We start from the raw sequence: 17,798 nt of genomic DNA on the forward strand, positions 1-17,798 counted from the left end.
TCTGCTGATATTTCATTTAACTAACATCTCAGATGGTGTAAAGTCAACACCAGACAGTGCAAACTGCAGCAAAATCCCTGTGCAAGGTGGCAGAGCCACCACAGCCAGCAGCACCTGCACAGGCATCAGCTCTCCTGAGCCTCAGCTCTTAACTTACATGTCCATGTTACGTGGGCAGCATACAGAACAGGATGTGCCTGATGATTTTGGAGTGCAGGCAATTACTCTTTAAAGCCTTGTCAGTACCCCTGTGGTTTGTGCACCCCCTGGGGCACTGCTGCATGCCTGCTTGTGCCACAGATACCCCCTGTGGTCCTCCCAGGCCACCCCCAGCAGCTGGTGGATGGACTTCATGTGAGGGCAAACAGCTAGCCTGTCACCTCCTACCTCCCTCCCCTTCCCTGCAAACACCAGCCAAAGAGCTGTACAGTGGCTAATGCTGCTGTGCAATATACCTGGGATGTGAGCTGCTCTTTGAGCACTGGAATTTTGAGTATATGGTTAACACTGCTAACAGGCTAATGGGAAAATACCTTGATAAATATAAGAAGTCAAAATAAGCTCCAAGTGCATTATTTCTAGTGTTTATGTTTTTAAATAAAGTTACTCCACGTTTCTAGAGGATCTCTACATGGTGAGGGGACTGTTTCACCAGGCAAAGGATTAACTCTGATGGCTGGCTGCAGTGGCAGTGAAAAGAACTTTGCCACAAAGCAGCATCCATGAACACATATTTTCTGACATTACATTTATTCTCTATCCATATTGTGTTTGCTGCTTGCAGACATTCATTTGTAAAGATTTTCTTTTCCCTTCCTGCGAAAATTGCATTTTTATGAGTAAAACAATCAGTGAAGGTGGCCAGGGTGCCACTATCCCCTTTAAACCATCAAAAATAAAACATAACCTGAAATTCTACGATGCACAGATCATTTCGGTTTGCTATCTATTATTTATATTCATTGTCAATAGTTCATCAGTTCTGGTCTATTTCCTCAGGTCAAAAAGCTTGTTTTTCATGCATACAGCTATGCAGTATGAAAAGCAGTGTAATCAATGACCTCAATATAGTGAAAACAACCCACTTACAATGACCTGTTTGCATACAGTCTAGAAGTTGAAAACTTATGTCCCATTTATATGAAAACAATAAAAACCCCAGCAATGTTTCAGGGAAATGAAGTCTATTCTCAAATAGAAATGAATTCTTTCTTACTGCTCTGGACGAGGTATTTGAATAAATTCTTGCAAATGACAAATACACTGGCAGAAATCGGGATGAGTTTGTAAGCAGTTTGCAAAGAAGAAAAAATGCATTCTTCTGATAACATATCCCTCTTCATAAGCATTGCAGCTAGTCCTGCCTAACCAGGAGCTGTTTGTGAGCATTTCTCAAAGTGATGAATGGTGTCTCACCATTTCCTTCTCTCTTTCTTATGATCTGTTATAATGACAGCAGCTTTTATCATAACTCTATTTACGAGAGTCCCTTGCTTTCTTCCTTCTTTTACTATAAAAGCTCTCAAAGGAAGCCTTTGTATGTCAGGAGAAGCCAAATGAATATAATATGCAGCACCTATAAATAGTTCCTTCAAATTAGACTCTTCCACAAAACCTTGAAACGATATTTCTTTCCTTTTTTTCCCTACTGCTGGTAAAAGATACAATTTCGTACAACATTTTTTCCTTTATAAAACATTAATTTTATTGTTCTGATTTTGGCTATTTTCCAATGCTTTTATGCAGCCACAGGTGGAAGATGGGCAGCTCTCTGTTACTGTATTTTGAATTTGTGTAAAAATGAGTTTGTTAGAAATGCAGCGTGTAGTATCGGCAAATTAATTACCAAGGGCAATGGAAAACTGCCCTAAAGACAGGTATTGGAAAAAATGGATTTTTTGCAAGCTGTGGTTTGGCCTGGTTTTTTTTTTTTTCAAACTTTTTGAAAATAGCTTCCAGATATAAATCAAATTAACTAGAAAAGGGCTCATCAGCTGAGGAGCATTCAGACAGCGATATTTAAATCAATGACTGGTACGAGGATGATAAATGAGGAAATGTTAGTCAGTGTTTGCACACTGTAAGGATCATGTGGTGAAATTACCAGATATTTAATGCAAATGATATTACAGAGTATTACTCTTTTTCACACAATGCCCAACTGAAGTGTGGAATTCAATTCTACATGGCAGGTGAGCTCATGAGGAGTTTAGACAAATTCCTAGCAGAGAAATCCCTTAGTCTTTTTAACAAGCCAGTCCCAAGATCACCAGTAACTCAGAGATTTCACAGTGCTGAGGGGTTACACTTAGGGAAAGCCTACTGGCTATATCCCCTTCTCCTTACGCTTTTCCTTTTGGACATGGTTGGAGAGGTATTGATCTTAAAGGTCTCTTAGTCATTGCCCTGGTTTTCACCTAGTGCCACCTTGTACTCACGGGGGCAGTGTGTACGTATGTTAGCTCGGCCCCCCCCCCCCCCCCCCCCCCCCTTCCCCGTTCTCCTCTTGCCTTCAGGGCAGCCTGGTGTAAACTTCTGGTCCCAGCACATGAGCATGGCTGTGAAATCTGTAGGAAAACATGAATATTGCTTGTTGATTGAGGGTAAAGGCCATTGAGTTGTTAGTAATGTAAATATCAGTCACTGCCAGGAAGCACCAGTGCCAGCTGTGCCACATCACTCCTACCTGACACGTGTGCCACTCCCCGTCTGCTGCAGCTGGGATGGAGACGGCCCAGGGCTCTGCTCCGGCAGAGGCTGGGGCTCTTCTGCCTGATCTTGATTTGTTTTCCTCTAAGGACCAAGCAGTACAGAATGGTTTAAAAATGATCCCCATGAACTATACAGTCTCTTGGCAGTTGTTTTCCACTGCTGAAGAAAGAAGAAACAGCTCATACTATCAAACACAGCTTTTCAAAACCTGCACAGGAACACACCAATTCTTCCAAAATAGTTCAGCTTTCTTATCTCTGATTTCATTAACACTGAGGATATTAATTGTATTTTTTAACTCAGCAATTCTAGGGACTGATAATAAAAGCACAGCTTCTCAGAATCTCATGACTCCCATGACTGAGCAGTGGGGAACACACTAAATATCACAAGATGCATAACTAAATCACAGGCCTCCTTCAGTTTCTTGAGATTTTGTCTTGCAAATATTTTCCTGTTCTCCAAAGCAGCTAATAATTTAATCCCTGCCAGGGAAAAGCAATCATTCCTAATCTAATCTAATCTAATCTAATTTAATTTGGGGCTTGCAATGGAGCCAAGGCGTGACCAAACTGTTTGCTTCTTAATTCTATGGCAGTATAATCCATAGCTATACGGTGGGCAAATTACTGATCCCAGCTCATGTGTAAATATGAAATTTATTTGCATAGAGCATAGATTAAAGTATTGAACAGCTACTCAAAGAATGTCTCCTTTGTTCAACTTCAGGATAGCATGCACATCAGAGAAATCCTGCAAAAACTATGATTTCAAACTAACAGGGCTCCTCAACATGTTTTTTTGAGAAAGGTAATAGATGGAGAATCATGAAACAAGCTCTTCGTGCAGCCAAGCTCACTATGTGTCCTGAGACAGGGGCATCTACATTAATTGCTAGTTCCGCTTCCCTGTAACAGTTACTTCTTAAAGAGAAATTTATGAGATGAAAATAGCTTTGATTGTTTTGCATGATGGGAATTCTTTTAACACTTCCGCTTCTGTAACTCAATACAATGATTCAAATACAACAAAGTTCCTGAAATGGGTTCCCTGGAGGGGTTTAGAAACAGTTTTCTTGCCCTGCTTTAACTGTCTTCATTTTTTTTGCAGCTTAAGGCTTTTTTTTATACTGTTGCCAGCCCTTTTTTAAGGAGTTTAGCTCCCCTTTGCTCAGGAAGACATTCCAGCTGTAATTCCGCCCAGGAAGGTCTCTTGCGCGGCAGGGCTGCGTTTGTACTCACCACGCTTTGCAGATCTCAGCGCTCTTTGTGCCTGAGCCCGTGAGCTCTGTTTGAGGGCTTTATCTGCTATAATCACCTTGCACATTTACGGCTTAGTACAATAAGACCTCGGGCAGCTTGTTTTCTTGAAGCAGCACGCTCAGGCTGACAGAATGCGAGTTCCATGATTTGCTCCTCTCTCAGCTTTCTGCAACATTTCAGCACCCAGCCTTTCAAGGAATATTTTTTCCCCTCATGAATGTAAATAAAAATTTAAGCCAATATGCTTTCCAAGGCTCCGATAACTGGGGGAAGAATAACTTTGAGGGAAATGGGCTTTCAATAACTGAATTGCCAAAGAGACCATACACTGTGATCTTCTTAATGTAAACAACAGTGAGTAACAAGCCTGGTGGTGCTGTGCATGCTGGTGCCATCCAGATTCAAAGTACCAGAGCCCTTCACAGACAATGGATGAATTACTCTGGTGGGGGTAGGATTTTTCTGAATATTTCCTACCAACTAATTCTGCTCTCCAGGGAATTTAACAGCAAAACTCCTTTTGGTTTCAATGGTAGAGTGCTTGGAAAATCCCACCCTGCTCTAAGGAAGAGGGTGGTGAGAGAGATATCGTGGCAGCCATTTTCTACATGAAGAGGAAGATAAAGGCAACTTTTGGATCAAATTGCAAGGGAAATTGAAATAGGCAGTGTGAATGTAGAAGGGTGTCCACTGGTAAAATAGTTCATGTCAATAACGCCATGAGTGCAGGCACTGTACGAAGTCTCTAAATTATTCTTCCCACATAATTAATTATGCAAGGACAATTAAAAATGTAGAGTTATCAAGCCTAGTCCATGTTAAAATGTGACTTGATTCAACCTTGCATCTTCAGTAGTTGTGTACCAGGCTATGTAAGAAATACAATTATTATAATCATAGAATCATCATAGAATGGCTTGGGTTGGAAGGGATCATCCAGTTCCAAACCGCCTGCCACCAGCAAGGACACCTTCCACTAGATCAGGTTGCTCAAAGCCCCATCCAACCTGGCCTCGAACACTTCCAGGGACATTTCTACCAAGACATTGTTTTTGTGTTATTTTCATATCACTAATACCCATTTAAAAGCTTGCCCCATCTCATCTTGAATAAAGACAACAATCTATGTTTTCAAATGAGGACAGGAATGTTTTGAATTCCCCTAAGTCTATCTCATTATGAGGGGAGAGGGCTTTAGGAGGGCTTTATCTCACCTGTAGCTGAAACAGTCTCTAGTATTTTTTTATATGTGTAGTAATAAATCTGACCTTAAAAATGTTCACTTTTGGATGAGATAAATTTCTCCCCAGAAGTGAGTACTTTTCTTTTATGTATAAATGAAGCCATGGTGAATGGTTCAGATGTGGATGTATATATGTAACAGGACTGTATCTGATTTTATGAAACCCAGTTATGGTGTCCCAGCTGTGTGATATTTTTTAAAGACCTTTTAAATAAATAGATGTAATGAGGATGATGTTTTGCATGAAAAATGTATAATTTAATATTCCTTTTGAAACCAGAAGCCCTTACGAGGTTTTGTACTTATAAATGGAAAAACCAGCTTGTTTGTACATCATTTATTTATTTTACACCCTGCCTAGGAAAACACAGTATCTATAGGTTATTTGAAAACAAGATGTGACTGGGTAGCTAAGTTTATATTTAATAACTTACCCAACATATTCTCTGTACTTAAATATAAGAGAAGTGACTAAATATGGGATCAGGAATCTGGCAGAAGCTTCCAAATGTATACAATCTTAACCTTCTGATTACAGAACAGATCAAGTACAGCCAAAGAGAGACTTCTGACACTTTTTTGTTACACTACTTTGACCCAGGAGTGCAGATGCTATAGTCTGAAAAAGATTATTCCTGTTTGCTATAACCAAAAAAAACCCAAAAGGGATCTGATCCTCATGTGCCCCACATCTATGTGGATGAGTTACTCTGGTGGGGGCAGGATTTTCTGAGTATTTCCTACCAACTAATTCTGCTCTCCAGGAAATTTAACAGCAAAACTCCTTTTGATTTCAGTGGTAGAGTGCTTGGAAAATCCCACTCCACTGTAAGGAAGAGGGTGTATAGAGATAACCCCACTCAGTGTGTCACCAACCAGAGCCTGGGGAAAACACTTCCCCACTGTCCCCCCCAACAGCTGCTGCAGGATGTGGTATTAGGATGATGCCTCTGTGGGGGAAACAAGTGGGCAGTTCAAAGCACCGCCACTCGCTTCACGTCAAGCTCAGGACCTCAGCCAGCCCTGTGTCCAGGGCACAGATTCACCCTAGAGCCCTACCAATGCAATTCTCCATTCACAGCTCCCTGGCTCACACCTCCTTCCCCAATTTCTTGCACCTTCTCATCACTCATTAGGAGTGTACTCCCGTAGTCATGCATTTCTGCTTTTGTTCAGTCTGAAATAGTTTTGTGCTCATTAAAAAAGGTCCTGCACTCTCATTATGAGCCTAGGTAAAATATATCCTCAAGAAATGTAAAATCTCAGTAAACGTTAAAACAGTAGCTATAACTGGGCTACTGACCACTCATTACAGAACAAAACGTTGACTTTACAGCACTGTGTTGCAGCTTTGCAAACCATACAGTGTCTGAACAAAGAAATCAGTATGTCACAATTTTGAACTACCAGATATCATCTTCCTTCAGATCTAGACATGCATCACTGGATCAGACAAGAAACGGGCCCCATGACAACCACTGGTTCCTGTCTTACTGGGCTCAGAAAGCTATATGCAAATACCTTGTACAGCAGCTCTTTCAGATACCAGCCACTACATGTTTTTCAACCTTAGCTAGACACTAATGTCCCACAGAAATGAAAACAAGCAATTTAGTGCTGCTAATCTGGTTTATTAAGGTTGAGAAAGGAACTTGTTCCATCTCCTAAAATGTGGACTGAATCTGTGGTCTCAGACTCATCCCTGGTGAAAGGACCAGTGGGGTTTCTCCTTCTCCGTCTCTCCCCCCCCCCCCCCCAAATTACTGCACCATACATATTACTGAAGAGTGAGTCACACAAGAAGGGAAAAGGTGAGCAGAGGCTGAAGCAGGAAAGATCCAGGCAGTGAGGTTTGGGACAGTTCAGAGAGGCTCTACGGTGTCACCTTGCTGCTGTCTGTGTTACCCTGTGGTCAGCTGTCAGCAGGGTTCAGTCATTTCATGACCATTCTCAACAGTTATCAATAAAATCACATACTGCTTGCTTGTTAAATTCTCAGTTTGCTCTTAAGCACAGCCTGAGTACATCTGGGAAGCCCGAATGAATTTTCTCCAGCTGCAGGTTTCAAGTGACGATTCCTTGCTTTAGAATCGCCTTTTTACACATGCTCAGCTATTTGGTCAAATGCATACTCATGCGGTATGCAAACACAACATTAAAGGCAGAGGATTTTAAATGTTGATATTTAAAATGCACATCTCTCCAGCATATGATAATGGTACTTTAAGCATCAGCATTTCCCTCCACTGAAAATGCCTTCCTCTTCCCTCTCCTCCTCCCCTAGGGCTCCATACACCCTTGCATGCCAGCAAGCTTTCCCCCAGGCCTCAGTCCCTGCAGCCCCCTGTGCACCCCCTCACCACCCTGGGGCCTCCGTCCTCTCCTGCTCACTTCTGCTTTCCCCTTAGGGTTGTCCTCCCAAACACTGACATGTTTTCAGATTCCTTCAGATCTGAAGGTGAAGCCAAGAGTGCTGAACACAGACAACTCCAAAATGGTTTATGTAAACCGTACCTTAATAAGCTTAGTCTGTTTAGAGGGACTTGTTAGTCTGGGGGCATTTCCAACAGCACCTCACACAGTAGGTCTCTAAATAACTACTACGGGTGTTACAGCCCTCAAGGTTAAAAATAAGGTTGATCAATCTGCAAGAAGAAAATGACCATGTGCTGCAGAAAAGTCTCACCTGGGAGCCAGGTACTGAGTGCCTGTTATGAAAATAATGCTACATATTAAGAGTATATATTGATCCCTTCTGTTCAGATGGCACCCTGAGTTCAGATGGCTACAGTGGGTTTTCCCCTCTCCCAGATCTTAATTCTCTCCTGCCAGGCCACTGAAAGGACTGGATATTAATAAACCAAAATGTGCTTTCTGTGAAAGTACAGTAATTGAGAGGGAGACAATACATAAGTGGCTATCTGAGGACCATAAGAAAGATTCTGCCTTACCCAGCACAGAGACTTTGTGACAATGGCAGTATATTTGCAGAGGCTAATGAAAGTGAGCCAGGAGTGCGATACGATCAGCAAGGCCTGTCACTGAGGCACAGGCTATCAGCATATTTACTGAAATGGAGAATGTAACATTTAAAATAGCTGTTATTTTTAATTAATTCATGAATCACAGAGGAGATTATATTTACATAGCAAAGGATTCCACTGTGGTGATGAAGTTCTGTGCCTAGTGCTGCATGTTTGAGGACAGAGAGCTAAGACCAAGTGATGATCTGCTGCGAGAGGGATCCCTCCCTTGGGCACTGCCTTTTGCACCCCTGGCCATATCACAGGACGTTGAGGTTTGTCACTTGCTCCCTGTGCCAGAGAGGGGCTGTGCTGTTCTGTGCCTGCTAGGGGTGGCTCCAGTCCCTCTGCCCCACCACATCTGCCCCACAGCAGGACAGCAATGTGATGCACTGGCTGAGGTGTCTCTCCCCAGGTCAGCATACATGAATGAATACCATCAAGCATTTGCCCATTTTGGATGCCAGTCTACCACTGGTATCATTCACACATGAAATTACTTCAGAATGGAGAAAAAACCCACAACCCCAGTTTACAAGTAGACTTCCCAAACACCTGCATATCTTGCTGGCTCATGAACCGGAAACATGCTATAGTGTTTCTTGCTTGGAGGTAAAGCTTTTCAGTGTTGGTTTATAAATGGTTCAAAGCCTTACAAGACAAATGGAAATAAAGGATTGTCTGCATTTTTTTTCCCTTGGTTTCACTGAGGGTCTTGAACCAGGAAGGCTGCCCTGCTGCTAAGAGAGGTAGGTTTTGGCATGTCTTACTTTCCTACGTCATTTCTCTTCCCAGGGTGTGCTGAAGGTTTGGTGACTGCCTTGCTTTTCCCCATCACCGCACAGTGCTCCCTCCCTGTGCAAACACTGATGTTTCATTGCAGAGACACATTAACCTTTCAGAGGATTCAGGAAGGGGCTTCACCAGAAGCACGAGACTGGCCCCAGTTTAAGAAACATATTGCTGTGCTTAAAGCTGCAGCTGAGCTGAAGGACCTCTCTGAGCTGGTCCCTGGCTCTCAAGCACCCTCACCAGTAACTTCCTACACAGCCCCATTACCTTTGGGACACGGTGTCTTCTCCAGATTATCCCTGCTTCTCAGCGAGGCATCCCACAGTCACTAACCTTATCCTGCTGTCCTCACTCCAGATCCCCATGTCTCTCTCTTTGGCAAGGCTGCTGCAGACAGGGCAGGCGGATTCGGGCACACCGGCACCCATCTGGTACCTCTCTGGCACCACAGCCTTGTCAGCATTAACTTCACAATGCTGCAAACAGTTTAAGAAGCAAACAGTGCAAAGCGTTCGACACTGTCCCACATGACATCCTTGTCTCTAAATTGGAGAGACATCGATTTGATAGGTGGACCACTTGGTGGATAAAGAACTGGCTGGATGGCCGCACGCAAAGAGCTGTGGTCAATGGCTCAATGTCCGGCTGGAGACCAGTAACAAGTGGTGTTCCTCAGGGATCGGTGTTGGGACCGGTCTTGTTCAACATCTTTGTCACTGACATGGACAGTGGGATTGGGTGCTCCCTCATCAAGTTTGCCGATGACACCAAGCTGTGTGGTTCGGTTGATACGCTGGAGGGCAGGAATGCCATCCAGAGGGACCTTGACACGCTTGTGAGGTGGGCTGATGCCAACTTCATGAAGTTTAACTATGCCAAGTGCAAGGTCCTACACCTGAGTCAGAGCAATCCCAGGCACAGCTACAGGTTGGGCAGAGAAGAGATTCAGAGCAGCCCTAAAGAGAAGGACTTGGGGGTGTTGGTCAATGAGAAAATAAATATGATCCAGCTTCAGTGTGCGCTCGCAGCCCAGAAAGGCAACCGTACCCTGGGCTGCATCAAGAGGAGCGTGACCAGCAGGTCGAAGGAGGTGATCCTGCCCCTCTACTCTGCTCTTGTGAGACCTCACCTGGAGTATTGTGTGCAGTTCTGGTGTCCTCAGCATAAAAAGGACATGGAATTGTTGGAACAAGTCCAGAGGAGGGCCATGAGGATGATCAGGGGACTGGAGCACCTCCTGTATGAAGACAGGCTGAGAAAGTTGGGGCTGTTCAGCCTGCAGAGGAGAAGGCTGCTTGGAGACCTCCCAGCAGCCTTCCGGTATCTGAAAGGGGGCTACAAGGATGCTGGGGAGGGACTCTTCATTAGGGACTGTAGTGACAAGACAAGGGGTAATGGGTTCAAACTTAAACAGGGGAAGTTTAGATTGGATATAAGGAAGAAATTATTTCCTGTTAGGGTCATGAGGCACTGGAATGAGCTGCCCAGGGAAGTTGTGAATGCTCCATCCCTGGCAGTGTTCAAGGCCAGGTTGGACAGAGCCTTGGGTGACATGATTTAGTGTGAGGTGTCTCCCCATGGCAGGGGGGTTGGAACTAGATGATCTTAGGGTCCTTTCCATCCCTAACTATTCTATGAGTCTAAATATTAATGGTTAATGGCATTTTCTCAGTTTAAAGACAGAGGCCCTGTCTCCCTTTCTCCAAACCCTGCAAATCCATGAGTTTATGGTGCTCTGGATCACTTCTGTTTTCTTCAGTACCAAAGAAGCAGTCTATCCCTACACATCAGCATATGATGCTTCCTTATTTTTTTTTATGTACTGTACTCTGTGAATTTCAAGAAAGGAAACGTAAGAATGCCAAAAAAAACACCCCAGGCTCTAGCTGTTTTCAGTGCACTGTGATCCCAAGAAGCCGGTTTGGAGCTGAGCTGTCAGACCACCATCCTGGATCAAACTCAATAGATAATCTTCCCATCCTAAGATTAGGCCCTCATACAGCTGACTCTTTTTTCTTCTTCCAAGTAACCCCTGCTTTGGTTTGTTTGCATTATGCATTTACATTTTCCTAAACTGTGGCTCTGATTTCCCATAAGCATAAATGATGCTGACTGACCACCACAGCCCTTCACATGTATCATTAAGGATGACTCTGAACTCCGCTATGGCCTCTCATTTCTATTGCTGAGCATTTAATGCACACACTTCAATAAACATGTGATCCCAAATTGGATTTTTCTACAGATAAGCAGCTGGACACACTGTGCCACACTCACTGTCAGAAAGAAATGTTTAGCTTGCCATAATTACCTCAACCATCAACCACAGTGCCTGATGAGAACCCTTCCATTATGTGACATCCCTGGAGGCATATTCCCCCTTCAGCCATGCAGGCATCTAAAGAACCTCAGGGAGCTGTACCATCAGTCTGCATGCTGATCTATGACAAATAAATGTTGCTCAAACAGTTTCTGTCAGTGCTGATTTACTTGCTTTGTTTCTTTGCTTGGGGTTTTAATAACAGTATTAAAAGTCTTTGCTCCCAGTGTATTTGACATTGTGCCATTGGTCCATTAGGATTTGGTTGAGTGTTGTGCATTATTTTTACTTTGCATTCACAGTGTGCTCTGTAATAGCTCACTCTGAATTCTAGCAACGGATGCTGTGAATTTGTATTAACAGCAGTGCTGATTTGTGCAATGCGTAGTAAAACTCTTTGCAAAAGAATACTTAGCGCTTCATGTCCTTTAGCATAGGAGATCAGAGTTTCCAAACAACAACAGAGACTTTTCTTAGCAAGTTGTTCCTGGACTAATCATAATGGGAAGGATTTCAGCTTGGATGGAAATCATTGACACAAGCTGCTGTTGAAGCCAAAAGTTTATGTGGCTTCAAAAAGCAATTAGACACAATTATGGAAGAAAAAAATCCATGAAAGGTGACTAAACACACAGATAACTCTGATTCAGAAATTCCCTGAGCCCTTGGTTGCTGAAGGCTAAGAAAGGATCCTAGGGACAGATCACTGTACAGCTCTTCTCTAAGAGTCTCCTATTAGGCACTGCCTGAAGAACACACTGTTCTAGTCTGACTTAATATGGCCTTATGGTGTCACGTTAAGAAGTCACGCTGAGAGCACTTACGAAGAGAGAATGAGGAAAAAAGACCCACAAAATATCCCCCTTCAGGTTAACAACTTGCAAGTGTTAAGATTTTCAGCATTTAAATCCTCCTTTGTATCTGATTAGAATTCAGGTCCTCATAACCCCCATCAGCTTCCTTAGGAAGAGCATACACACTGGACTGCACTATAATCATAGGCATTTTGGTGCCCACGGTGCCCTTAATTGGCTGAAGCCTTGCACAGTGTCTGGCATAAAAGCACTGATTTGCTGTAGTCTGTTTACACAAACTGGCCTCAAGTTTGTATAAACTACAAGATACATTTTTGGCAATGAGTGTTTTAAAGTCTGCCATGGGGTAGGGTCACAATTGCTAAGGAGGAAAAGCTGGTTACTCGGTTAAACTAAGCAGAGGAATCTGGCAAAGCACAGAGAATACGTTACTCTGACAAAATTATAGGCAGTTTACAGCAGTGAAAAATCATTAATTTCGAGGCAAGTCCTACCACAAGTGTCACATCTTAGGAGATGCTCAGCACCATGAAGCTTTCTCCATATGCCTTGACCTTCTCTGGAGAGTGAACATGCCTCCTTAAACAAGTGGTCACTGGCATACTTGATGGACGTATTGAAACTGGGGTAAACAAACATACCTGTCCTGAAAAAAACTCAAAGACATTAAGGTAAGACTGAAAAAGTAGCAACAGCCACACAAGGTGATTATTTGGTTTGGATTTGACTATTCTTTTTTTTTAGTGGGGTACAGGAATGCACTGGGTTTTGGCATTTTTCTGTTGTGAAATGATCTGGACAATTTGATGTCTTGGGGCTTGGCAGACAGCACCTCAGTTCTTGCTGTTTATCGTTATTTAAACCATCTTGCTCAAAACTGTGGGTGGAAATAAATAAAAAAAAACTGTGAAATGCAATGAACCAATGACTTTCTCCCAGTTGAAAGACATGTGGTTTAGTTTTGTGGGTTTGTTGGATTTTTTTTTCCCTTGGTTTTGTTTTTTCCCCCTCTTCTTTTTGCTAAAAGCACTGGCATTGACTACTACACTAGAAATACCCAAATAGTAGTCTTACACCACCTTCTCACTCTGGGCACTCTTGTGCTTTGCCACAATTCAGGACTCTGCTTTCCCTGTATGTCTTCAGCACCTTTCTTTTCTTCCTAATTATGCCAGTCCTCTCCCTTCCTATTTGCAATAACTAATATCCCTGTGACAGCCATTGCTGAGATGAGAAGGCAGCATTAGGAAAGCATTTAGTGAACATTAATTGCTTCTTAATATGATTTAGCTGCTGGAAATAAGAAGGCTAAGCTAGCTCCATGTGACCAGCAGCCCTACAGGCACTGCCACCAGACTCCATTGGAGATGCAATCCTGTCAACCTGGGGGGGCAGCAGCCATTCACGGATGACACCCAAGGCTACGTTTTACTTTTCCAAATTAGCAGCTAAGTAGGGTTGTAGGAGCACAGCAACAAAGTCATCATGACACCACCTGGCTGATTAGTGATCTCTTCCTTCTCTGCGATCCAGCAATTATCAGTTCCCACTGGCTTCACAAGCTAATGGGAATCAGCGGCTGGGGGATGCTGCCAAGATGCAGCAGCTTCCAGCTGTCAGGAGGAGGATGGGATGGGACACAGTCTCAGTGTACTCTCTTCGGTCTCTGCTTTTTCCTGTGTGGCATCTTTGGCACCTGTGCCTGTACCATTTTGACCCTCTACATTATGCTATGTGACACCGTCACTTCAACATGGCAACACGACGCAAGCGAAACTTGGTCTTTCAATCTAGCATTCCTAAATTTGAATCCCGATTTACCATTGATTCTTAACTTGCCCTTTAGTTAGATCACTTAATCTCTTTACTAAGTTGCTCTGCCAGGAACTTAAGGCTGGTAACACGTTAGAGGTATTGTGACAATCAATCAATAAGTGTCTGTAAAGTTGTTGGTAAACAACAAGCACCGAGTGCCAAGTCCAATTTAAACAGATATGGTTTATAAACTTCCCATTTTCTTTGCAAGAACTTTAACACGACACAAAGATTAACCTTCTGATATGGAAAAAAAATATCTCTGCTGATATTATATACTGGTGCTGGCAGCAGACCTCTAACTTGAAATACGATGTTCTTACTGACATCACTAAATTTCCCATGGATTAGCTGACAGTGATGCTTCAGGACTCATGGGAAAAGTGTACTGAAGACAGAAATAACAGCAAGGGGAAAAAATAGTTTTCTTGTCTGTAATTCCACATCTTCGTCTATTCAGAGCTGAAATAGAATACCACCAGACTTCCCAAAATGAAAGATTTATTATTTTATATGAAGTATTTAATGGGTGTTATGAAACAGTTGATAGTATCCACTAACATAAGGAGAAGCCTTCAAATTTTACAGAAGTAACAGTGCAATTGAAATTTCTAGTATCTGATACCTAGTGAACATATATATACCTTGAAAAGCATCACCGTTGGCCCCTACATGTTCATGTACCATGTCACGTGGATTTATAGGATAAGGCTGAAGCAAGTTTTTTTGGGAAATGGTGATGAAACACCTTCATGTTCAAGACATCTAGGATTCATGATAACCTCAAAACAGCAAACTTCAGGACTTCTAAAGTCTTATCTCTGGCTTTGGTTCTTGATTACAACTAAGTACTTGAAAGCCAAGAGGACAACTGAGCTGTGTTCAGGGGGATTGTGCACTGAGCCAGTCCACTACCTGCCACCCCACACAGAGACCAGCCCACAGTGGCTTCTAGCTGCCTCCCACCAGCACCCACAGCACTGCTAACCAGTGAGGTAACAAATGCCCTAAAAAAGAATTAGGCATTTCCTGGCATACCCAATCACAGCTGGTGCTGTGCTGCTCCTCTGATGCACCATAGGCATGCTGCTTCCCATCCTTGTCTCTAACCACTTACCAGTCATGATATCAAGACCCTTGTTACTTCATTTATACAGCTGCAGCAGTGCTCGCTCTTTGCGGCCTTCCAGCCCTTGTTTGAGAGCATAAGAGGAGCAGCCCCAGGGCTTAAGAGAACGCTTGCAGGCACAGAAAATAGGATAGTGAAGAATCTGAAAAAAACAAGGTATCAGCTGGCTACAACTGAAAGGCTGTTATCAAGTATAGCATCTCTACTACCTGCTCTGTTAATAAAGGAGGCTTAATGGCACGTTGTCACCTTACTAGGTTTCTCATAGCTCTAGGTGGTCTTGTGAAAACCCCGTTAAATGCACTACTAGGTAAAAAAAAGATGCAGAAATATTTATTTACCAAACCCACTGCAAACGCATTCTATAAAACCCCAAATAACGCACTGGGTGTTATTTATAAATAGAGACCTATTAAAGCTGCAGCCACCCAAGTGCACCAGCCACAGGGCAGGGCAGGGCAGGCACCCCCAGGAACCTGCCCCATCGGCAGCGGCGCTCCTTGCCCGAGGGTAAAGTTTGCCGAGAAACCCTCCCCCTTCTCCCGACCCTGCCCTGCCCTGCCCTGTCCAGCCCCTCAGCGCGGCCGCCCCAGCGGGCAGGGCCCCGAGCAGCGGCCGCGGTGGGAGGGAAGGCGGGAGGCGGGAGGCGGGTGGGGGGTGCTGTCAGCGGCGGCGCAGGGCTGCGGGCGAGGGGCGGAGCGGAGAGACCCTGTGTCTACCATGACCGCCTCCCCCTCCTCGCAGCCTCCCTTAAATACTATGGGGCGGCCGTAGCTGTGGTGGGTGTTGTTGCCGAGCGCACCATGCGGGCTGTCATCGCCTTGGCCGCGGCGTTGGGCAGCTTGCTGCTCGGCGGCTGTCTCCTGCGGCTGGGTGGCCAGCAGCCCCTCCGCGCCAGGTAGGGCGGCTGGGGGCTCCTCTCCCGTGGCGGTGGGGCTGCAGGGAGGGAGAGCCTGGCGCCGGCTGGGGAAGAAGGAGTGGGACGTGGTGAGTCCCTCGCCGGGAGAGGGGCGCGGCGGAGACTGGTGCTGTGGCCGCCCGGCGCAGGCTGGGCTCGGCTCGGTTGTTGGCGGCGTGTGAAGGGCTGGCGGGGAGGAGACCGGCGCCGCTCCCATCTGGTAATGTTTAATCACTGCTTTTGACAACTTTGTTTTCCTGTCTTGCTTGCCAGGGGCTGGGAGCAGGACGCGGGGGTAGCTGCTGTCACGCCGAAAGTGGTGCGAGCCCTCCGGCAGCCCCTAACGCCCCTTCCGCGGACCGAGAACAGGTACTGGCTGACCGCCACCAGCCGCTGGTAGCGGGGTCCGTGCGAAAGGGTCCGCAGAGGCAGAACCCTGCCTGCGCTCCGACTCGTCCTGCCTTTTGTGTTGACGGCTTGATCAGGGAGAGTGTTAAGAGGCTTACCAGGCTAAGAACATGAAAATTCACTCAAACTGCAGTAAATTATTTGCTCATAGGCCCTTTTAATGACAGGTTTTGCTCCAGTGTTGGTTTTGAGCCCAATAAAATGTTGCATTTAGCAGTTTTGTTAACGTACGATGCAAAAAGTGCTTGCTGTATGTCATCTTCCAGGTATCTTTTATTACTCTTTCCAGGAAGGTGGAGCTGGAGCTGTATAATACTGTTACCGTTTCTGTAATGAGTATTTAGTTAGAAATACCCATTTCTCTTTTAAAATCCATAGGATGAAGACAAATGAGCCCTTTTTCATGTTGTGTAGCATCTTACTTTGTGGGAGCCCTTCCACCTGGTTCCACGTCTTGGGCTTAGATCAGTGTTGATCTTTGCTTTACTGCCTCTTATTTTATACTGTGAAGTTAAATATGAAAATAGTTGTTAGAATTAGCTGTGAAACAAGTTATGTCTCACATGCAGGCTTCACTATAATGACTGTGTTTTCATGCTCTTGATTCTTCACACACCGTAGGAAAACTAATAGTGCAGAAGAGGGTGGTGTCATCCTCACATGAGATATTACTATCTAAGAAGTAGCTTACAAATATTTTTGTTACTCTTTTACTTAATATGGCTTCGTTACCATTGCAGTTTCAGTGATTATCATATGTTTTCAAGGATATCATATGTTAATACATATTATGGGTAAAACCACATGATGAAAATTAGATGTAACTGTGATGTCCTGATTATATTGAAGTCAATGGTGAGCCTTACCTGAGGCTGCCATCTCACCTGATCTAGCTGAATTTGAGGTTGAAACAGCACATGCTTTCCCTAAATGGATGCAAGTGGCATTAGTTGTAGTAACCATTGCAGTGTACCCCAACAATAGGTTTCTTTTGTGTTACCAGTGAGACACCCTTGTGCTCCTGGCCTCAAAATGTAGAACTTTCACAAGCTGTAAGTTTATAATGTCTTTCAAAATTAGACTGAAACAACAGGAACATGTGCAGAATTCTGACTGCTGTTACGTGCTCTTAGGCTGCTTCTCTTTCCTGTGCTCATTTTTTCCCATTCTACCTCTGTTTTCCACTCCTTACAATTTATTGGGTTTGCAGTATGTACCCTGTTCTGCTTTGCTTTTTGTAGCTGTCGCTCCATCCTCCTCTTCAGCCTGTTTTGTGTTATGTCTGTGGTTTCTCTGTGCCCGATGTTCTACGACCCTTCTTTTCTCCTGCTTGTTTCTGAGCTGCAGTCTCCTTCCACTCCGCTCTGTGCTAAACCATGGA

The 17,798-nt window shown here is 44.2% G+C and overlaps 1 protein-coding gene across 9 annotated transcripts in view; it reads left to right on the forward strand.

The window, feature by feature from the left end:
* The first annotated feature begins 15,772 nt into the window (after positions 1-15,772).
* The window catches only part of ST8SIA6 (ST8 alpha-N-acetyl-neuraminide alpha-2,8-sialyltransferase 6), a 47,161-nt gene continuing 45,135 nt past the window's right edge, over positions 15,773-17,798 (forward strand). For 4 of the 9 annotated variants that reach the window (XM_061468360.1, XM_061468363.1, XM_061468361.1 and 1 more), the window contains exons 1-2: positions 15,775-16,009; positions 16,283-16,378. In XM_061468360.1, coding sequence (XP_061324344.1) covers positions 15,915-16,009; positions 16,283-16,378 — 191 coding nt within the window. In that variant the 5' untranslated portion in view covers positions 15,775-15,914. Of the gene's footprint in view, positions 16,010-16,282; positions 16,379-17,420; positions 17,470-17,798 lie in introns of those variants that run through there. The other 5 variants (XM_061468357.1, XM_061468367.1, XM_061468366.1 and 2 more) reach the window with 5 other exon arrangements.

The sequence above is a fragment of the Pezoporus flaviventris genome, unplaced genomic scaffold (genome assembly GCF_033815535.1).
Source record: "Pezoporus flaviventris isolate CSIRO_AGI_PZ_B2104156 unplaced genomic scaffold, CSIRO_AGI_Pfla_v1 ptg000047l, whole genome shotgun sequence".
In the NCBI taxonomy this organism is placed as follows: Eukaryota; Metazoa; Chordata; class Aves; order Psittaciformes; family Psittacidae; genus Pezoporus; species Pezoporus flaviventris.